The sequence below is a fragment of the Lethenteron reissneri genome, chromosome 17, assembly GCF_015708825.2.
Source record: "Lethenteron reissneri isolate LAM-NWPU_2019-01 chromosome 17, ASM1570882v1, whole genome shotgun sequence".
In the NCBI taxonomy this organism is placed as follows: Eukaryota; Metazoa; Chordata; class Hyperoartia; order Petromyzontiformes; family Petromyzontidae; genus Lethenteron; species Lethenteron reissneri.
In genome coordinates this window covers 10,165,687-10,187,992 of record NC_083795.1, presented here as the reverse complement: position 1 = coordinate 10,187,992, position 22,306 = coordinate 10,165,687, and the positions used below count along the sequence as shown (strand labels likewise).

Below are 22,306 nucleotides of genomic sequence, written 5' to 3'. Positions count from 1 at the left end.
TATACAGTATCATTAATCTGCCCCGTTGTTGCCAAATGTGCCTCAAATACGCTTGCAGCGCTGTTTTTATATTGAATGAGCGCAAGAGATTACGACGGAAAATGTGCTATGTTGCAAAGGGGAATTGCCACATTGTATTTAACCTTCACAATGTAGCTTCGAGTGTATTAAAATTCTAAGGCAACGCTTACTGATGTAGATGCAGAGCAATAACTACAAATTCACATCCAGGTAGGTGGTCAAGCCAGATAACCTCGTTAGGAGCAGCAGCGGAGTTCATTGCTGTGATGTCTCCTTCATATTTGTGAATTGGGCATTGCGTTGTTATACATTGTATGACTCTGTTCTGGGTGGCCACAGTCACACATTGGATAGTTTTAAAGTTTCCATTTGGGCATCAGGTATCCGCATCTGACTTGGTTTGTGCGGATGCGGTTTTGGGTAGACCATGATCTCATGCGTGCTGTATTGACCCGATGATAACCACTTCTAGCTGGCAGCAACATCCAATCTCGCACTCTTCAACGCAAGAGACCCACCACGAATCTCTCCAAAAGGGCTCTTATTGTTGCAGGCAACGTCACTGACACAAACGTGAACAAAAAAAACCAATGGCTTATTCATAATAAAGGTGTTTGGGTTAGATCGTGTATGTATAAATGTGTCGTGTAACCCTCCACCACCCGACAGAGCCAGTAATGTTTGCCACGTAACACAAAGCGCCAATTAGTTACTACTTCAGCCCACCGGTTGTATGTTGGAGACTAAATCCACAACATTTTTCAAATTGAGTACAACGTTTCGCTGGTAATTATACCAACCAGCATAAGCGGGCGATTTACCAGGTTAGTGAAGTATTATTTGGTTCTTTCGGTAAAGTCACGTAGGTGAAAATAATAATAATACAAATTCTAGATTTGAAGCTTTCGTGACTGCAAAGATTCATATTCTTAGGTTTTTTCGGTTAAGTCACGTAAGTAAAACATCAAAATAAAAATAAAATTAAAATTAAAATCACGACGTTTCGGAGGCAACACAAGTCTCCGTCATCAGGTGGGACCGTCACAGCCGAATTAGCTGCATCAAGTGAAGCAATGATTCAAGATGTAATCCCTTATAAGCAAGTTGAAGGGAGGTGGAGAGGGGGGGTTGGAGAGCTTATCAGACTGTGGTAGCCAATGAATGGAAACGTATCGGGAGGGAGGAGGAGCGGTGATCAAAGACTGCACGCAGTGCTCAACACAATGAATGGAAACGTATCGGGAGGGAGGAGGAGCGGCGATCAAAGACTGCACGCAGTGCTCAACACAATGAATGGAAACGTGTCGGGAAGGAGGGTGAGCGGCGATCAAAGACTGCACGCAGCGCTCAACACAATGAATGGAGACGTGTCGGGACGGAGGGTGAGCGGTGATCAAAGACATCACGCAGTGCTCAACACAATGAATGGAAACGTGTCGGGACGGAGGGTGAGCGGTGATCAAAGACTGCACGTGGGGATGTTAACACTCGGTGAAGTAAATTAAAATAGTGCCTGTCAGATAAGATGGTCCAAAAAAAGTGTAATTAAGTCTTTTTTGCGTGGTTAATAACATCTTTCCAATGATTACTGAGTTTGTACCCATCATGGAAAAGTTTGAATCAGACGCCATCCAGACATCCACCCTGCGTCCTTCCTTTTGGAAGAGGTATGTTGATGACACTTTCGTCATCTGGCCACATGGCCTCCCAGCACTGAACCACTTCTTAGACCACATCAATTCTAGACACCCATCCATCAGACTCACTATGGAAGTAGAGAAAGACGGCAAACTACCATTTTTGGATATTCTGTTTGAGAGGAGACCTGACGGATCCTTGGGACATTCTGTCTACAGGAAAGCCACCCACACAGATTCCTACTTGAAACCGGATTCCCACCACCACCCATCTCAAAAGAATTCTCTCATCAAAACGCTATACCACAGAGCCCATGGCATTTCTGACCAACACCACCTGACCGGTGAATTGAGACATGTACATCGGGCCCTCAGGATGAACGGATACTCTGACCGTACTATCCGCCAAGCGGTTTCTCCCACCACACAGAAGAAACAGCCACATGAAACCCCGACCAAAACTATCACGTTACCATACATAGCAGGCGTGACCAAAAAGATCTCCAAAATTCTAAACAAACATAAGATCCAAGTCCGATTCAGTACAGTGCATAAAATCCGTGATCTGATTCCATCTGTGAAGGATGTCGTTCCTGACTTACAGTATCCTGGAGTCTACAAATTGAGTTGCATTTGTGGTGATTGCTACATTGGAGAAACAAAACGTCATGTGGCTGATCGTGTCCGCGAGCACAAGTCAGATCTGAAACACGGCAGAACTGATTCTTCGGCCGTTGCCGATCATTGCTACAACTCGGCGGGCTCTCATGAAATTGTCTTTTCCGAGACCAAGGTTCTCTGCAAACCTCCTGGCTACCATCAAAGGTTTGTACACGAAGCCATACAAATATACAAACACAGACATAATTTCAACCGTGATGATGGGTACAAACTCAGTAATCATTGGAAAGATGTTATTAACCACGCAAAAAAGACTTAATTACACTTTTTTTGGACCATCTTATCTGACAGGCACTATTTTAATTTACTTCACCGAGTGTTAACATCCCCACGTGCAGTCTTTGATCACCGCTCACCCTCCGTCCCGACACGTTTCCATTCATTGTGTTGAGCACTGCGTGATGTCTTTGATCACCGCTCACCCTCCGTCCCGACACGTCTCCATTCATTGTGTTGAGCGCTGCGTGCAGTCTTTGATCGCCGCTCACCCTCCGTCCCGACACGTTTCCATTCATTGTGTTGAGCACTGCGTGCAGTCTTTGATCGCCGCTCCTCCTCCCTCCCGATACGTTTCCATTCATTGTGTTGAGCACTGCGTGCAGTCTTTGATCACCGCTCCTCCTCCCTCCCGATACGTTTCCATTCATTGGCTACCACAGTCTGATAAGCTCTCCAACCCCCCCCCTCTCCACCTCCCTTCAACTTGCTTATAAGGGATTACATCTTGAATCATTGCTTCACTTGATGCAGCTAATTCGGCTGTGACGGTCCCACCTGATGACGGAGACTTGTGTTGCCTCCGAAACGTCGTGATTTTTATTTTTATTTTATTTTTATTTTGATGTTTTACTTACGTGACTTAACCGAAAAAACCTAAGAATAATACAAATGATAATAACTAAATTAAATCACGACGTTTCGGGCGCAACACAAGCGTCCGTCATCAGGTGGGGACAACCACAGCAAGAAACAATCGCTGGAGTATGCCGAAGGGATGGCTGTAACGAGGATAGTGAAGCAATCCACCTGTGGATTTACTCTCCAACACACCGGTGGGATGAAGTAGTAACTAATTGGCGCGTTGTGTTTACGAGACAACCTTTACCATACCTGTCACCACCACCCCCCCCCCCCCCCCCCCATATCAGTGGCATTGGTCACCCCGTGCCCTTATAAATGTCAGCGTTCACCCACTCACAAAGTCCCATCACAAGGGAGAAACACAAAGAGACAAACATTGTGTTACTAAACAAAACCTGTTTTATGTATTAATTTAAACAATTGGTGTTACTTATCATGAAATACCGTCTGTGATCTTGCATGCTGATGCTGCTTGCTTGATATGTGGATGCACACATGTTGATTTTTTTTATTGGACCTGAAAACTACATTTCCCTGTACAAGAATACAAGTAAACAGTATGGGTTAACAGGTATCCCTTGCTGGATGTCTCAGATGGTGGAGGGTTACGACACATTTATACTTAACGCTATCAAACCCCCCCGTAAAAACCCTTTAGTGTTTCGATTTAAAGCTTTCGTGACTGCAGGGATTCATCTTCTTGGTTCTTTCGGTAAAGTCACGTAGAAGGGAAATAATAAAATAATAAAATAATAAAAATAAAACATTATAAAATAATTCTCACGACGTTTCGGCCATAACGCAAGCAGCCGTTCTCAGGTGAGTATTTTTGAACACATGTTGGTCGCCAAAGCCCTGGCTAATTCGCCTTAAATCCCATTGGCTAGTTTACATCTGGAGGCGTGGTCTAGGGGCGTTGACTGTGGGCGTGGCTTAGGGGCTTCCGAGCGATCTGATTGGACGGGGGGCGAGCACGGGGGCGTGGCTATTGCTCAAGAGGAGGCGTGGCCATAGCGTTCGCGGTTCGCGGAAAGGCGGTGACGTCGTCGAGGCCGCGAGTCTTTTTCTTAATTAGTTTGGCTTAATTAATGAATTGCTCGCACAATCTTTCGGTTTATATTCGTGTAAGAGGACGGGTTTTTTTTCTTTGTCCTGGTTAAATCGCCTTCCTCGGGGCTGCCGCCGCGAGACGCTTCTTGTGGGACGCGCACTCTTTAACAACCCACCGCTCACTCATTAACTCGCGGTCGTGCGCGTGGCGGACGGACGCACAGCGGCTCGCCGGCTGTTTTTAATTTGATGGTATTTTATCATCGTTTTAATTTACACACGTGTTGTTGTTATTGTTTTAACTCGACAAGTGATACGCGTTGCTTTGCTCTTGGTGCGCAAGTCAAAGGTGAACGCACACCGATGCATTTGATACACGCGCCGAGCCAAAATGGTATTCCTCTACGATGCTATTCGCACGTAGATGCAATGTCGTTGTTATATCTCGCCACAAGATAATAATTTATGATTTTATAACGTCTCCTCGCCGGGTTACTGATGTTTATGTAATAATAATTGGTGACACAGTCTTACAATTGGTATTTCCGTTGTTTAACACACCATACACGTGGGCTACGCTTTGGGTAGCAAGAGGACTGTACGGGAACCCCCTGTGTTAATGTACTTGTACAATTCCACGTGGACAGTATAATCCATACCTCTCAACCCATACAGGTTAACCACGTATTCTTGTACAGGTAAATTGAGTTTTCAGGTCTATACGGCGTACAGCCGTTTCAATACGGGCAACAATAAAAAAAACTGTTGGTCAATTTGTGTTTTTCCCCTTGTAATGGGACTTTGTAGGCACGGGATGACCACTAAGGTCTGAATTGGTCTGTAATAGTATAGGGGATTGGTATGGGGTTGACAGGTATGGTATACGCTCCTCCACCTTCACCAACTCTCGCTGACCAGCGTGGTGAAGTATGGTTAGTTAGCACTCACGGCCCCGCACATCGTGGGAAGGCCCGTCGATGGGACGGTGAATTAACACCAGGGGCTGTACGTGGACATTATGTTAATCCCTTTGACAATCCATTGTTAGTGGTGCATTCACATCAGTTCGTCATGTTGCCAATTTGAATTGCTTTTGCGGAGGAGAAATTGCACAACTGTGTTTGGGACGTGTTGAATTTGAAGCTCGAATAGTGTCGGGGTGACCACTTATTAGCAGAAGCAGTAATAACACTAATACATATATTGAAATAACAATACAGTTTGTGTACATTGTATGTGGTATGCTTGAGGTTATGACAGCGTTTTGTAATTGGTTGTCACTAACTGCGTAAAAGATTCTCATAGCAATTTAAATTGTCTATAGATGTTAAACACTTGTACATTGCTTCAACTCCCTGTCGTGAATTTCAAATTGTCCCCCCCCCCCCACTTTGCTTTCAGAAAATCCCTGAAGATTGCGTACAGAAAGCAACGGAAAATGGCAATATTTTCATATGCGGATGTTGGGACCGGTATTTTTAGCCACTTGTGGGTTTGAAATAAGTTGGTAAAGAGGATTTTTAGTTTTGAACGTCATGGCCGTGTCATTTTCTACTGCTGCTCTGTACGGATCCCTGGCCCTTTTCCAGGCCATCCTGCAAAATGTGTTCCTCTTGTACTACGTGGAAATGTTTGTGTCCGTCTACAAGATTGACAAGCTTTCTTTCTGGGTTGGCGAGGTGAGAATTTGAAATGGAAAGAGACGTTGATGAACTGAAGTTATTGATAGTTTGAACGGTAACATTTTAAAACGGTACAGTGAGAACCAAAAGGAATGTGTGCTCTTTATATTTGCTCATCTCGCAATGGGAGAATTACAATCCATGATTACTTTTACAGTTTGAATAGCTTGCCAAGTCAAAGTACTTGATGCATTTTTTTATGTTGCCACAGCACACAACAACGCATTACTTTTTCACGAAGCAATTGTGTTTTACATTGTACGTGTTGTACTCCTCAGACGATATTCCTGGTGTGGAACAGCATAAATGATCCTCTGTTTGGCTGGATTAGTGACAGAAAACTCCTCACTTCCCAAGAGTAAGTTTTGAGGAAATTAATAATTTTCAACACATTGTTGAATCAGGAACTGACATCTATATATATAAAATCGTTCATGTCTGTCTGTCTGTGTGTGTGTGTGTGGACTTTGGCCCATACGCACTTTCATTGGACGGCGGTTGCCCCTGGCAACGGCTAGCCACGCCTTCGCCGCTTTCATTGGACCTGGCAACGGCTAGCCACGCCTTCGCCAAGGGCTGCAGTTTCATTGGACGGCGGTTGCCCCTGCCAACGGCTAGCCACGCCTTCGCCACTTTCATAAGCTCCGTATTTAATTAAATAATAGCCATTACACAGTATTGTTGGAGCGCTAGGGGGGGGGGAAGGAACGCCACCCGTACCCTGCCTCTTCCAAGCCGACAATTTTAGGCGACGCCGCAGGCTTTGCACGCTACTAGGCCTCGACACCCACCACGCCACTCTGAGGTAAATTCATCAAAGTTTTTTCTACTCTTCACTACACCCCCACCACAATGTGTGCTATTAATATTACTTTTAAACCCAACGCGCCAACAATCGATTACTTTAATGTTCACTGTACAAATACTCATTAAGCTGGGTGAGCGTACTGCCAGTCTATCATGTACACTGTAGCCTGCTTATTAAGCTCGGTGAGCGTACTGCCACTCTATCATGTACACTCTAGCCTGCTTATGAAGCTGAGTGCGTGTACTGGCAGTCTATAATGTGGACTCTTGCCTGGTTATTATAATCGATTCTTTATATGTTCTTTGTACAAACAGTCATTAAGCTGCTTGAGCGACCCCAGTTCGATTCCAACTCACGCCCACCACCGCTGACGATTATTTGAAACGGACCTGGCCCTCCCCTAGGTCCACTCAGCCTCAAAAGCGTAACTGCTGTCGTGTGTGAACATCGTCACTGGGGAGACAAAGGCGGCGGGGCATCGTGGATCCAAGTCCCGGGCGAAGCCGGGTCATGTGTATGTGTGTTTGTGTTTATGTGTATGTCTGTGTGTCTCTATGTATGTGTGTATGTATGTGTATGTATGTGTTTGTGTGTATGTGTGTGTGTATGTATGTGGGTTTTTTTATGTCTTTATGTGTATGTCTGCGTGTCTCTATGTATGTGTGTATGTACGTGTGTGTGTCTATGTATGTGTGTGTCTATGTATGTGTGTGTATGTGTGTGTGTGTGTATGTGTGTGTATGTATGTGTGTTATGTGTCTGTCTGTGTCTGCATGTATGTGTGTGTGTATTGTGTATGTGTTTGTGTGCATGTATGTGTGTGTGTATGTGTATGTCTGTGTGTATGTGTTTGTGTGTATGTGTGTGTATGTATGTGTGTGTATGTGTTTGTATGTGTTTGTGTGTTTACGCTCGCATTACACAAATGTGTTGCTGGTCTAAGGCGTTCCTCGCACAGCATTGCCGCTTTATTATTTCAGTCGTTTACTGCCTTACGCACCCTCAAAGTCGTGTGTGTCTGCAGCAAGCGCGTGTATGTGTACCTATGGACGCGCGCGCGTGTGTTGTGTAGGGGGAACGGTAGTGTAGTGCTTAGCGTGCTGTCTGTGTCTGTGTGTGTGTGTGTGTCTGTCTGTGTTTGTCTGTGTGTGTGTCTGTGTGTGTGCGTGTGTGGTGTGTGGGGAGCGGTAGTGTAGTGGTTAGCGTGCTGTCTGTGTGTGTGTTTCTGTCTGTGTGTGTCTGCGTGTGTCTGTGTGTGTGTCTGTGTGTGTGTCTGTGCGTGTGTGGTGTGTGAGGAGCGGTGGGTGTAGTGCTTAACGCTACGCTGCGCTACCAACCCGGCAAACCCAGTTCGATTCCCGCTCACGGCCACCACCGGTGACGATTATTTGAACCTCCCCTAGGTCGACTCTGCCTCAAACGAGTAACTTAACTACTGTAGCGTATTAACATCGCCACTGGGGAGACAAAGGCGGCCGGCCGTGGTAGATACAAGTCCCGGGCGAAGCCGGGTAGTACAGCTAGTTCTATTTATACGTGAACACATTGCCTCCATTTTGAAGTAACATAAAACACACGTTCAATCTTGCAGCTACTTGCTCTACTCGTTTTAATTTTTAACACTTTACAACTAAGGTTGAAAGCGTTTTACACATTAGCTCTCCTCAAAATTATCCAATGTGAGCTAAACTTAAAATGTTTACCCTGGCTGCTACCTGTCGGCTCCACATTAATATTTAAATACTTCAAAATACAACCTCATGTTGGAAAGCATTATACATCATCAATGCATACATCTGAAATGTTCCTAACTTTCACAAAACAACTGCTTCTCTGATGTGCCGTCAGGTGGAGTAGCAGCAGCAGCAGCTCCTCTGGAGGCCTCTCATCCCCTTCGGTGGTGTTAGGACGACTGCATCTGCTCAGCCAGACGGGCCCTCTGCTCGCGTTGTCCTTTCTCACATTTTGGGTAGCATGGGCGCCGGCAGGCCTCCAGTTTGTCCTGTGCCTCTGCCTATATGATGGGTTTTTGACTGCGGTAGGCTTGCAGCACTCTGCCCTGCTGGCCGACCTGGCTGTTTCGGCCAACGACCGCGCTCGGCTCAACACCCACAGCTCGGCATTTGCCGCCTTGGGCTCAGCCTCTGTGTTTGCGTCGTACGTGGCCTGGAGCCGAGAGAACATGGTGCCATTCCGCTGGTACTGCGTCGCGCTTGCACTTGTTTCTGCCCTGGGCTTTGCCGTGTGCTCACGCCTCCTCCGCAACTCCTACGTGGCCAGTGGGAAGAGGAAGCACGAGGATGCCGAGCTGATGGACAAGTAAGAATCTCACTTAAAGAGGAAAATGACTTGAGCATAGTGTATTGGCAATAATCGTTTACAAAAAATGTTCTGCCGAAGTTTCCCTACAATGTAATCAATATTGCTTTACAGCTGTATGTAAATCTGCTGCTGGAGGATGCCCCCCCCCCCCCCCGACGTATCGCCCATAGGCCTTTGACCATTCTTCAACAAGGTGGTCAGTACCCGTTGGTGAAATTGGGTGCCTAGGACCGACTGGTTCAGATTGCACTTTCTACAGCTGCTAACCATTGCTGGGAATCACACTCGGGTGGCTGGCTTCATAGCTCGGTGCACGGACCACTCTGCCACCGTTTCCCTCATGACGTAAATTTGTATTGTGTGTTAAGACTCTATGATAAGCTGTACAATTTAAAGGCCACAATGTGGCAGTAATAACGTAAATTTGTTTTGTATTGTTTGTTTAGACTGTACATGGAGAAGCAAGAGGGCAAGGCAGATGAACCACGACTCTCTTTGCGGGATTATGTACGTCAGCTGTCACGACATCGCAATCTGCGCTGGTTTGTTCTCATGAACCTTGTTCAGGTGAATGAAAATGCTTTATCGGGCAGCACGTACGTCACAAGCATTGTCTTCCAGCAGCTGCTTGCTCCATAATTCGCTGTTTCCGTCATGTGGTATGAGCCCTGGTACAATAGTCGGTGTTATCAGGAAGCCCGCATACAGGCATGATAAAATGTTCTGGTGGTTGTGTTTTCGCCGACAGGTGTTTCACTGCCACTTCAACAGCAACTTTTTCCCCTTGTTTCTGGAGCACCTTTTGGCAGACCGCATCTCCCTCTCCACTGGCTCTCTCCTATTGGGTAATGTGAATACATTAAACAGGATGTGAAATTCTAATTTAGAAGTTTTCGTGACTGCAAGCACAACTGCTTAAATGTATCTAAGAGATGTGTCTCAGAGATGGCATCTCTTGAGACACACTTAAGCGGTTGTGCTTTCGCTACGTTGTCCCCACCTGAAGGACGCTTGTGTTGCGCCCGAAATGTCGTGATTTAATTTAGTTGTTCATTTATTTTAGTTTTTACCTACGTGACTTTACCAAAAAAAGCAAAGAGTAGGATGTGAAATGTATGCAAGTCACTACTGGTTCCCACTGATACAAGAAACACCCCCCCCACCTCCCCAGTCTCTTGCACTATTATCCTTGCACCTTCGTCCAATTGTAAACCAGAAATGTATCCAGTCGCACACCTTGTGATTCATTTGATGCAATTTTAAAGGGAGTTGTTTCTTTAGTTGCGTAGGTGTTGGGTTAATGGGGTTCAGGTGAGAGGTTAGGGATATAGTCGGGGTTTAACGGTTAAGGCAAGGTGTTAGCAGTTTAGTATTAGGTTTTAGGAGTTTGGGTTTTGAGGTTAGGATTTAGTGTTATGGTTTCAATTGAAGGTTGGGGCTTAGGATTGGGGATGGCAGTACTTGGTGCTTTTCTTTCCACTAGTCTTGACCAAAAGATATTCTACATTTGATGCTGTTGAATTGTAATTATGCCCTCTCCACTGTTGCAGGAATTTCGTACATCGCGCCACACCTGAACAATCTTTACTTCCTGTCGCTGTGCAAGAAGCACGGTGTTTACAAGGTGGTCATGGGGCTCTTCTACCTGAAGTTGGTGCTCAGCCTGGTCATGCTGATGGCTGGACCTGATCATAGTACATTGCTATGCTTCTTTATTGCTAGGTATGTTACACATAGGCATTCTTTGTAAAATCAGTTGTATTTTGCCATTAACTTAATTATAGCAAAAGCTCATGCAACATTATGAACGCGTAACCTTGTAATAGAAGCCAAATTGCCTGCAGTTAAACATTTGTGTAGGTGTGACCAATTTTATTGTGACCTTTGCATCTTTTTTCAGTGCAAGGTATGTAATTAGTGCCACATATAGAATTGAAAGTCATCTTTAGGAATTAAGCAGGCAGTGTATTGGCACACATGCCAATACTGTAAGCCTGTATCATGTAATTTGAATCTGATTTTTGGTGCTGATCCCATCTTTTTCGTAGTCATAAATGCAGTAATGTATTAGGCTACAGCTGTTTTCTTTTATCGCTAGCATATAAACACATGGTTTGAAATTGTTCACTATTTTTTTCCCCCCATCGCATCTTGTACCACTTACCGTTTACTCTGAACTTTCTCTACTCGATGGGTATTTTGCGTTGTGCTCTTTAGCAACCGTGTGTTCACGGAAGGAACATGCCGGCTCCTGTCGATGGTCATAAGTGACTTGGTGGACGAGGATTTCGTTCTCAACGAGCGCCGGCAAGCTGCTTCTGCCTTGCTGTTTGGCATGGTGGCTCTGGTGACCAAGCCTGGGCAGACGTTTGCTCCACTTATTGGCACATGGATGCTCGCTTCCTTCACAGGTAAAGTCGCCAATGCTTTTTCCAATGCATTACAACAAAAGCTCCAGCTATGAATGCATTGTTTGAGGCTGGATAACTACAGTATTTTAAAAATGATCCAGTATCAACATTTTACTTTTAAGATGTGGTTAGACACCCTATAGAAAACTGGCCAAATTGATTAAAGGGTTGTCCAAAACGTGGAGAACCAGTGTGGTTTGAAACCTATCAAAAACAATGACTAATGCATATTGGAAAGCATAGAATCCATGCATATGCATTTTTCTCTCACCTTTTGAGGGTAATGTGCACATTTGTCTTTATGCTTGAACTGGACTTTCGTTTAATGCCGATTCTAACAAAGAAACGAAAGTAGCGTGAGCAATACATTTTTAACTTTTCAAAATGGAAGTTTGTCCTGAGATGGTGCGACCCTAACCGGCACAGCAGGAAGACCAACTTCATCACATTGGCATCCATGGAATGCAAGTGCATTAGATTTAGCCTTCACAAATTGGGTCTCCTACAAATTAATGCTTGTGGGTGTCCATCCCCGTTTAATTCAAACCAAACTTAATACCTTGTGCCACGACTTGATGCCAGATGACTTTAACCTGTGAATTCTAACATTTAATTCTAACTAAATTTTATTTTAATGTGGCATGCAGGCTTTGACATCTTCCAAAGCAGCTCCTTACTGGCCGTAGTGACATCATCTGCACCTGGGCAGCCCCTGCCACCCATACAAAGCCCCACTGTATCTGGGGAGGCTTTGCGCCAGGGATGCTTCGTGTTGCTGGTGTGTGTGCCTGTGGTGTGTGGCATTGTGCAGATCCTCTTCTGGTATCAGTTTAGACTACATGGGAAGGTGCTGCACAGGGTCAAGGAACGCAGGGTCAATTCGTCATGGATGGGTGGGGTAAAGTCTGTATGAGCAAGGACCAACTTTGTTTCTGTACATTTATACAATATTTTTTAAAATTCCAAGTGGAGATTACAGTAACACTACATAGCCAGTGCCAATTAACTGATCATAGGATGCCAATTTGGGCTACTGTAGCAGCTACCTCAAAACAATGATTTTAAACTTGGGTCGAGCTTAAAACTGGAAAAATGTATATTGACAATTTTAAAGCCCATAAAAGTTGCAATGCCTAATCCAAAGTAACTTTTCAGACAAGATTTTTCTGCGGAGGACATGGGTAAAGAGGTTAACTTAATGGATATGGGTTGAATTAAACTTTTCTGCAATTTGACCTGTACTCTGCAAACATACAAAAGTGTTAATTCAGTTATAAAATCAAACTTTAAATGCAGTTTTAAATTACGTGCTTGAAACAATATATTTTATTTATGAAAATGTTTGGCAAACACCTGTGAAAATAAAACAAGATTTTACAAGCTATGCAATGCGTTTTTATTCAACTTCAAAAAAGGCATCTGAAGCTACACATGACCACTTGACTGCATTACAGGTTAAGGGAGCAGGACAAAGCCATTTTAAAGATGCTTAATGTATCCCCCCCCCCCTTTGGGAACATGCAACCCTTTACATGGTGACCCACAGCAAAGAAGCAGACTACATTGTGTAGAATAGCAATGGTCTATCAAGGATTGGTACATTATTTACAGTATACATTTTAATTCAGCAGACCAGAAAATTAGCACATTACTGTCAGTAAAAAAAAATGCTAAACTTTTTATTTTTGGAGTTATTGGCCTGGCACGGACTTGTGGAAAAGAATCCAACAATGCCAGGCATATAAATCAACAGTGTGATGGGCACTGGGGAGTCCATGAAATCACTTGGCAGTGCTCTTCCTCTTTTTCTTCTTTTCACTCACAGCTTCTTCAGGCTCAGTGAAATTGTCCTGTTTTCGCTTTTTCTTTTTGTCAGAAACGGGTGTCACCGGCTCTTCAGAGCCATTATCTTGAGAGCTGTCAGTCTCTTCCTTTGCTGCCTTGTGCTTTTTCTTAGTTTCCTTGTCCTCTATGGGAGTCTGCAATCACAATGTTCAATATACAGTTGAAGCACATAAAATTCCTTTATATCTAAAAGGGAAATTTGTGAATGTGTGTCTGTTCGAAATGTTTAGCATACTTCCAGACATGCAACAAACTTCGTCATTCCCTTCCCGAGTTGCCTATATTGACCTTATGTATAAGTGGGTTAAGGTTCTAGATTTGAAGTTTTCGTGACTGCAAGGATTCGTACTCTGGTTTTTTTCGGTAAAGTCACGTAGGTAAAACATTAAATCACGACGTTTCGGGCGCAACACAAGCGTCCTTCAGGTGGGGACAACTTAGCGAAAGCACACCGCTTAAGTGTGTCTATATAATTACTCGTCACAGCCACCTCTGAGACGCACTTAAGCGGTTGCGCTTTCGCTAAGTTGTCCCCACCTGAAGGACGCTTGTGTTGCGCCCGAAACGTGATTTAATTTTAATTTTTTACCTACGTGACTTTACCGAAAAAAACAAAGAGTATGGGTTAAGGTTGAATTTCCTTGAGTGAAAAACATCAGATTTAGTTAAATTGATTTGTTTCGACTTTTTTCTTTCTTGCAATTTTTTAGGGTTTTTCAGTTAAATATCAGGGAATATGAAATGAATCCTAGACAAGAATCCAAGTCCCGGGCAAAGCCAGGTAGTAAAGCTCGTGAAATATATTTCGTTTTTTTTGTATTGCAATTGCTTACCACTTTGGGTTCCTTTCTCTTTGGAGTGTCCCCGTTTACAGACTCCTGTAAGAAAAGTGAAGCAATAATGCAACATGAAACACCAACATTTGAAAAATCAATGAATACGAAGTGCTGATAATTATTCACAGCCAATCACACTCACCTCAGCCTTCTCTGCAGCATCAGCCGCATCCTGCTTGTCTTTCTTTTTCTTCTTCTTTTCCTTTTTCGCCATCTTCCGCTTAACCTTATCGGTTATCACCAATGCCTGCCAGAAGACAGCATTTTAAGTTCAGAGAAAATTGCATGGCTTTTATCTAAGACTGCTAACATAGGTTGCCCACAAGGCAGGGTGTGTGATTAACTGTGCTCACCTCTGCAGCAGCTTCCTTCATGACGTCAATGTTTTTCCTTGGAGCAGTGCCCGTCTCATAAAATGACAATCGCTCCTCCACCTGATCCCTCAACTTCTCACCAAACACTGTCGTTGGGATCTCTGAAGGAATAAAGAATGAATCGTTAAAAATACTGCCCAATTATTTTTTGGAGTGTTTATCGCTCAGCAGACTTTGCATGCTCAGACAAAAATGCTTTCAACATTCAGGAGGTGAAAGTCTGTTGACGAAAAATAGTACCATCATAGCAAAGTCTACATCTACAAGTGTACTGACAAAAGTATAATGCTGCCCAGCCTTACCAGAGAAGCAGTCAAGGCGGGAAGCGATGGAGCACTTGTTGGCGAGATAGCGCGAGATGCGTCCCTTGTTCTTGGCTGCTGCCCGTCCAATGAAGGTGGAGTGAAAGATGAGTCCATACTTTGGTGTGTTCCCACGAGTCTTCAGAGCTCTGTCATACAAGGTTACCACACTTAACTTACAATACCTTTCAGAAAGCAGTAATGAATCGGCCGCAAGCCATTCAATGTTGGATACGTGCAAATTCAACATAGGTGATCATATGCCGATGCGATGCAACATACTATTCAACATGGTTAAAGGACAATTACTGGCAAAACCAAATCTTAATGTAGTTTAAGAAGGTGAATTTCAAATGCTGAGGTAAGTTTGCAAACTTTACACATGGCACATAAGCTAAACCAACGTTGAATGTATAATGTGCATCTCAAAGCATACCTGAAAATGTGACTTTTATGCACTGAGAAGCAAACATTTTTCATCAGTGCATGCTGGAGGTGGGCAGCTCAGCGTTCATACCCTGGGCATTAAACCATCAGTACAATCTCCCCACACCCACCAAACCACCACCATACCCACATAGCGAGCAGGAGGGGAGGCGAGTGGGATCGATTGGCAAATCAAGAGCGACAATCCCAGGGATGTTACCATCACTGCTGCCCACCCCATACAGGTGACGTTGTGGTACCTGAACAGTGCCTTCTCAGCACCCAGGATCTGTACTGTGCTTGCAGGGTACTTTGCCAGGTTTGTCAAGCTGCCTGCTTGTGAAATCAACCGTGCACCAACCTGTATAGGATGAGAACACAACTTGAGGTTCACACTTACATTACAAAAAAGCAGTGTTAACTGTGGCATTCGTTTACATTTAAGGCAATGATTTTTGGACACTTTTTTTGCAAAATATACATAGCACAGAATTTTTATAAGTACCAAATTTCATGTTTTTCTACAGTCATTTTCCATATTTCAGACGATTCAAATTCACGATTTCCCTAATTATCATGCCAAACTCCTAGCCTTAATTACGATACATCATAACAGTAATGTGTAAGTAGTTGCATTACGGATGCCTCAGTCAAACTAATTTTCTCTTCACTGTAAATCAGAGGATTGACAGATTGTTAGATGTTGCATCACTGGCACCGGGTAAAAACAAAAATAACTGCCCAGCATAGTCCACGTGCACCAGTCGTACTTCTTACCACTTCACCAATGAGAGTACCAAGATTAGGGGCCACCATGTTCATCTTGGAACGGAGATACTCCTGCAGGCCTTTGCGGTACTCGGCGAGGGAGATGACACGTGTACAGAAGCTCTCGATGTTGATCAAATCAATGGGAGAAATGTCCATCCCTGGAAGAAATAAAAAAAAATTGAGTTACATCCTTAATTCCACGAGCGTTTTGGCTGCTATATTGTTACAGGGTGCACCAAAAGTCAATATCCATAGCAATTTCAGCACTATGCTGTGTTATAAAAACGAGTTTTCAAAAGATCAATGTAGACACATTGAGGATTGAATGCTCTAGTATGTTATGAGAAACGTACTGTGATGTTTGGTAAAGCAAATGGTGTCCAGTTCGAGCATTTCACTATTTACTGCACAGATATAGGTCTCCTGACGTTTGCCTGACCCTCTTTAAATAGCGTTAAAAACGAGATTTAAAACAAAAGGTTACAAAAAGTGCATTTGGTGACTCAGTCTGAAGAGGTTTTCATTCAAAAATATTCAGAGGATTGACAGATTTTGTTTAACATCATTGTCACCTTTAATGTGCCAACTATGAAACTCCAAACGACTGGCTGCCTGCCTGCATACAGCAGCTGAGCTGTGGAAGATGAATGACTTTACCCATAGAGGAGCGGGAGGCATCAAGAATGGCTTGAGCTTTTGCGCTGTCCATGGTTAACTCCTCCAACGCCTCCAGATTTTCCTCCGACAGGTCCTTGCGGTTGGCGATGAGCTTGGTGAGGCGGCAGTATGTGTAGTTGTCGGGCACAATCCTAATCAGCTCCGGAAAGTGGTAACCGTACCACTCGCTGTTGTGAAACGAGACATTTACAAAAATTGTTAGCATCATAAAATCCAAAAATGAAAATCTTTTATCGCCATCCATTTGTCATGTCACCACTCTGCAAATACAGGTCTGGATGAAATGGACCAGACCCATAGCATTACACAGTGGTTGTTTTTATTCCTCCCGTTTCTGTACAGCTAGAGCTGGTTGCCTTCTAGCGGTGGTAAGCGTTGAGAGGTTGCAACTTCCTTTTGTAGATCACAAAACAAAATACAAGTACGACAATTTTAAAATGTGCACATAAAACCCCTCTTACCGCACACGCATGGAAAAGGTATTGATATCTTTGTCGAGTTGGTCAAGCAGGCTGATTGACTGGATGATCATGTTGTCGGCACGGTTGACGTTGAACTTGACCTTTGCACGGGAATAACTGTGCCCAAGACCCAGCTGCGCCTTGGCAGCTGACTGGACTGTCAGTCCCTTGACAAGGGCGTGGAAATGCAGGCGAATTCCTGTAAAATATAAAGCATTCATCAGTCTTCTTTCAAAAGCATTCAAATCATTGGTGAGAGATTTGTTTCCATCACCAATATCCCAATTAAGCACCTGGATCTGCCCACCCTGCTGAAGAACGTTTAAGCTACCTCAGAACTCGCCACTACCCCTTCGCAAGTGGCAATTCAAAGAAAGCCCTGTGATTACAGAAACACAGACCAGACCATTAATCTCACAGTAGTGAACTAAAATTAAATGACGGCATCGAAGCAATCAACCACACAACTGAAGCCATTTTTCAGTTAGCCAATCTGGAGACTCGTTAGAGTTGCTATTAATCCAGATACATGCAAGAGTTAACATTCCTGGCCCCCTCCCTCTCTCCGTCCCCGCCCCCCCTCTCTATATTTAAGGGACCGTCACAGAAACGACCTCTCTCTTTGTGCCGATATGTGTCCTCTCTCTGTGTGTCCTTGTGATGTCTGTCTGCTTGTATGTCTGTCTATAGTTTTCAAGTTAGATTTGTGTTGCTATTTCTTTTATGCCTGATGATTGCTTGTGTTGCAATCGAAACGTCGTAATATGCTATTATTTAATCTTTAGACGTGACTTAACCGAAAGAACCAAAGAATAATTCCTGCAGTCACGAAAGCTCCAAAATTAAGATTGAGTTATTAACATCTGTCCCCAAATAGTCACGTGACAAGCACTCACAATGGGCAAAGTGAGTTTTGTATTTTCAACTCACCACGGACGATCTCGTTGATCACACCCCCAGTTTGCCCTTGAATTCCCAGCTCTTCCTGGATGGCTGCCCCAATCTTGGCATCGGCCACTCCCAGGATCACTTTATTTTTTTTGCTTGGTGCTGGCATGTTAGTCTCCAAGAGCAGCCTCAGGTCCTCATGCAATATCCCTTAAACAGGACACAAGAACAATCCAAATATTTAAACTTGTTTTCATAGTATTCAAAGCCTGTTATTTTTAATCATATCACAACAGTGCTCAGAAACTCGAGGATGTAACATCATCAAAGTCAGTGGATTGACAGATTATAATAGGCATCATTGCACTGAAACGTCATTCAGAACTACATTTCAAACAGTCAACCGTGCATACCTTCAGAAATGGCATTGATGTTTTCAAGGGCAGCCTGAGCCGACTTGAAGGGATAAAATGCAGTCAACTTGACCATGGTGTTGAACTTTGATCTGTCCAAAATGCTCGCCTCCACCTGCAGTTCAAAATTAATAAATTAGTGCTGTATGAAATGTTATCAAAGGAATTTCACTACACTCAAGATAACTGTTGCCTTAAAATAAATGTATTAACAAGTAAAAAACACATGTATTTAAAAAAAAAAAGCATTATGGTCATGACTCACAGCGACAAAACACTACCCAATTCAATGTGTCCATGACTGTCCGACAATTATAATACAAACCAAGGTAATGGTCAAACACTTTGGTACCAGTGGCATTAACTCCAATAAGCCCAGTTGTCTTAAGATTCCGACTCAACCTCTGCATTCCAGCACGACAGTACACGGTTCACAAGTCCCAATATATGCATTACAATTTGTTACGCATCTGCACATTTTATCATTGTCACAGAATAGCGGAATGCTACGCCATTTTCGGCCACTCATTTTATGCACTCCACAGTTGAGGCAGCGAAAAGTGGCGTAACCAGATTAATTCATTAAGTCATACTGCAACGTGTATCGAGTTATTCTGTAGATAAATTCATCTCGAGAGTGGGTGGGAATGGGATGACCTCACCTGTGGCAGCAACATCCCGATTTCCTCTGCCTCCTTGACGGAGAAGAGGGCGTACCCAGCCGCATGCTCGAAAAGCACGTAGAGTAACACCTGGGCAGACGAGACCACATACACAGCTTCAGAGCACTATCGATATACATTGGTTTTGTAAAGAAGCAACTCTTTAGTCAATCCACTGCTGGATGAGAGCTGATTGATTATGCAGTGTGGGTGGTGGGGATTTAACCATATTTCACGGTGGTTATAGCAGGTAGAATTTTCTGCTCTGCTTTCAATTGTTTTTGCAGTCATCTACTACTTTCTTTACAAATAGCTGTCCGATACCTATTCTGTGCAATGCGGTCGCTTATCCAAGGACCAACCAGGCTCTATGCTGCTTAGCTTCGGAGATACAAGTTCAATGCATGATCGATTAAACGTTGATGGAATTACACAAAGTAATCTAAATGGATACTATGAATTTGGTTATTTTATATCTCCCATTATGTATAATATACTGAAATCGCCAAAATGAAGCTTTAGTAAAATTTTCTATCAGGCTGTGGCCCACGCTGTAATTATGTTACCGTATAACCAATACTCAAGACTGTCCCGACAAAATACGAAAGATAACGAGACTAAATATTATTTTGGTTAAAAGACATGGTTCCAAGCAAACCCCAGTCTCAAGAACCTTAATATATTGTGTCCTGCAATTATTTTGTTATATCTAATTCATGTATATGCTTAAGAGATTTGTTGTGTTCCCTCAATTTCAAGCTCTGCCTTTGCACGTGCCTTTACGGGCATTTGTTCAAGCCCACGAATGGTGTTACACGTGGGAAGAAACCCGAGAACCAAAGAAAACCCACAACATATTAATCCCAATAAATCATAACGGATGTTTTCACCGATATATTTCTAACATATATACAATACAATCAGTTTTTTCCGCAAATGTTTCAGATCTACACGACTGCAATTCACACACGCGCTGAACGACACGCATATGGCCACGTGTGCTGCATGAACCACGTGTGCTGCATGAACCACGTGTTGCTCAGTGATATTTATAATTTTATATTCTGAACTCGGCAGGGTCACTACACAGCATTGCAATTATAAACATTACCCAACTCAAACATATGCATACCATTCACAATGACTTAACGCAACTGTTAAATTAGTAATTAACTACAAGTAAAATTATATTCCACGTGCGTGCTTTGGCGCCTTAGCGCGCACACGCACGCAGACGAATAACGATCTAACTAAACACATAACAAATTAATAAACGTGTAAATTATCCCTCAAGCAGCTTAAAGTCTTAATTAGCAAGAGAGTTCAGCAGCAGTATTAATTGCTGCACGTGTCGCGACTCGGCGCGCAAGGCCCAAACTAGGCCGCAGGCCTCTCCGCCTCGTGGGCCAAGCATGGAGACGCGACTCCCAAACTCTCGACCCCAAGAAAAATTAAACTCTCGGTTATTTTTCTTTGGGGGCGTGGGGGGAGATCATCGCGTTTCTAGGCTTTCGCTCGCTACCCTGCAGGCCGAGTGGCCGTAAATGTACTCGCAAGCGAAGCCTCCCGTTAGGAGGGCGAGCGCAGCGCGCTACTCACCATGGCGGCGCGAGTGGAAAGGAGACGCGGAGCTCACGACGCGCGCCCTCTCGTTGACTCCTCCCCTCATTTGCATATGACGTCATTTCCGGTTGAATTAATTTGTAATTTAATTATTCTGCTTCCTCCACCCCCCAAAAAAATATCTTCCTGGCTCCACCCACACCCCAAACCCCCCCCCCCCATCCTGTACCCGTCCCCCTTGGCTCCTCCCCCCTCCTCTTTACCCGATATATTAATGCCCCATCACAAATAACTCCAACTACAATTATTTTGCTGTGCCTTTTTTATTATTTATTTTTACCTACGTGACTTTACCGAAAAAACCTAAGAGTATGTAAAAAAATAATCTATCTTCTTGGTTCTTTCGGTAAAGTCACGTAGAAGGGAAGTAATACAATAATAAAAATAAAACACAATTAAATAATTCTCACGACGTTTCGGCTACAACGCAAGCAGCCGTCTTCAGGTGAAGACGTCTTCAGGTGAAGACGGCTGCTTGCGTTGTAGCCGAAACGTCGTGAGAATTATTTTATTGTGTTTTATTTTTATTATTTTATTACTTCCCTTCTACGTGACTTTACCGAAAGAACCAAGAAGATGAATCCCTGCAGTCATGAAAGCTTTAAATCGAAAAATAATCTATGTTGAGACCATCATGGGATCTCCCTTGCCAGTAGCAAAATATAAGGTTTTACCCTCTGACAATAAAACAGGTGTTAAAAAAACTAACTGAAACCTTTTCCAAGGAATCAAGTCTGCATTAAGCACATATACTTGTGACTTTACCGAAAAAATCAAAGAGTATGGAACCTTGCAGTCACGAAAACTTCAAATCTAGAATATACAGTATTACCAGAGCATGTGTTTTGTTTGCATGTTCACCAGAAATACATGCAAGATGTTTGCATCTTCACCACAAGTGTTTGTGGTTAATGCAGACATGATTCCTTGCAAAATGGTTTCAGTTTGGTTAACATCTTATCAACTGTTTTATTGCCAGAAAGGATAAAATATATTCTTAAACGTTGAGACCGTGTGTGTGTGTGGCTTTGAAAGGGTTACAAATGTGTGTAACAGCATACCTGTAAAACCCGTACGGTTTACCCGTATTCTTGTACTGAGAAATTGAGTTTTCAGGTACATACGGCGTACAGCCGTTTCAATAAGGGCAAAGGAAAAATTGTCTATTTGTGTCTCTCCCTTGTGATGGGACTTTGTAGGACGAACGTTCAGATTTATAAGTGCACGGGGTGACCAATGAAGTCTGAATTGGTCTGAAATAAGGTAGGCACTGATGAGGGGTATGTAACAGGCGACGTTTCGGAAAATGGCCCTTCGTTTGTTTTGCAATTGCAAAAAAAGTCCCATCGCCCCACAACAGAAATTGGTACCACCTAAAGTAAAAATACTTTACTACAGTAGTACAGATTTATCTGCTTCATGACAGTTAATTCTTTGATATCCCACTAATTTCAAATGGTTATCCCATAATTCAGTATTGTTGGTCACGCAAATTGTAACCACTAAAATTATGCCACATCAGGCACCGACAAGTGAAATATATGGTCTAGTCTC

The 22,306-nt window shown here is 43.4% G+C and overlaps 2 protein-coding genes and 1 non-coding gene across 4 annotated transcripts; 1 reads left to right on the top strand and 2 right to left on the bottom strand.

The window, feature by feature from the left end:
• The first annotated feature begins 4,199 nt into the window (after positions 1-4,199).
• On the top strand, positions 4,200-12,776 carry MFSD13A (major facilitator superfamily domain containing 13A). Of its 2 annotated transcripts, none has more exons than XM_061553105.1 (9): positions 4,200-4,502; positions 5,652-5,929; positions 6,211-6,290; positions 8,589-9,059; positions 9,509-9,629; positions 9,811-9,907; positions 10,613-10,784; positions 11,280-11,473; positions 12,121-12,776. In XM_061553105.1, the coding sequence occupies exons 2-9, from the start codon at positions 5,786-5,788 to the stop codon at positions 12,384-12,386; spliced, it is 1,545 nt and encodes a 514-aa protein (XP_061409089.1). In that variant the 5' UTR covers positions 4,200-4,502; positions 5,652-5,785; the 3' UTR covers positions 12,387-12,776. The 2 variants fall into 2 exon arrangements, with proteins under 2 accessions (XP_061409089.1, XP_061409087.1); XM_061553103.1 differs by having other exon boundaries at positions 4,200-4,599.
• NOP56 (NOP56 ribonucleoprotein) lies at positions 12,770-20,820 on the bottom strand. The gene is made up of 13 exons (XM_061553102.1): positions 20,729-20,820; positions 19,130-19,219; positions 18,468-18,582; positions 18,097-18,264; positions 17,167-17,365; positions 16,685-16,872; positions 16,034-16,185; positions 15,517-15,617; positions 14,831-14,979; positions 14,508-14,629; positions 14,297-14,401; positions 14,152-14,196; positions 12,770-13,452 (listed from the first exon to the last, which is right to left on the bottom strand). The coding sequence occupies exons 1-13, from the start codon at positions 20,729-20,731 to the stop codon at positions 13,255-13,257; spliced, it is 1,635 nt and encodes a 544-aa protein (XP_061409086.1). The 5' UTR covers positions 20,732-20,820; the 3' UTR covers positions 12,770-13,254.
• On the bottom strand, positions 14,707-14,779 carry LOC133343567 (small nucleolar RNA SNORD56). Its single transcript, XR_009755258.1, has one exon. It is a non-coding gene; the product is annotated as a small nucleolar RNA SNORD56 (small nucleolar RNA).
• Positions 20,821-22,306: the final 1,486 nt, after the last annotated feature.

Excerpts from the sequence above, each read along its gene's own strand:
- MFSD13A (XM_061553105.1), top strand. The coding sequence starts at position 5,786 with ATGGCCGTGTCATTTTCTACTGCTGCTCTGTACGGATCCCTGGCCCTT. Across the intron at positions 5,930-6,210 it reads TTTCTTTCTGGGTTGGCGAG|ACGATATTCCTGGTGTGGAA; the intron begins GTGAGAATTTGA and ends TGTACTCCTCAG. Across the intron at positions 11,474-12,120 it reads GATGCTCGCTTCCTTCACAG|GCTTTGACATCTTCCAAAGC; the intron begins GTAAAGTCGCCA and ends TGTGGCATGCAG.
- NOP56 (XM_061553102.1), bottom strand. Across the intron at positions 17,366-18,096 it reads GATCAACGAGATCGTCCGTG|GAATTCGCCTGCATTTCCAC; the intron begins GTGAGTTGAAAA and ends TATATTTTACAG. Across the intron at positions 16,873-17,166 it reads ACCTTTTCCATGCGTGTGCG|CGAGTGGTACGGTTACCACT; the intron begins GTAAGAGGGGTT and ends GTTTCACAACAG.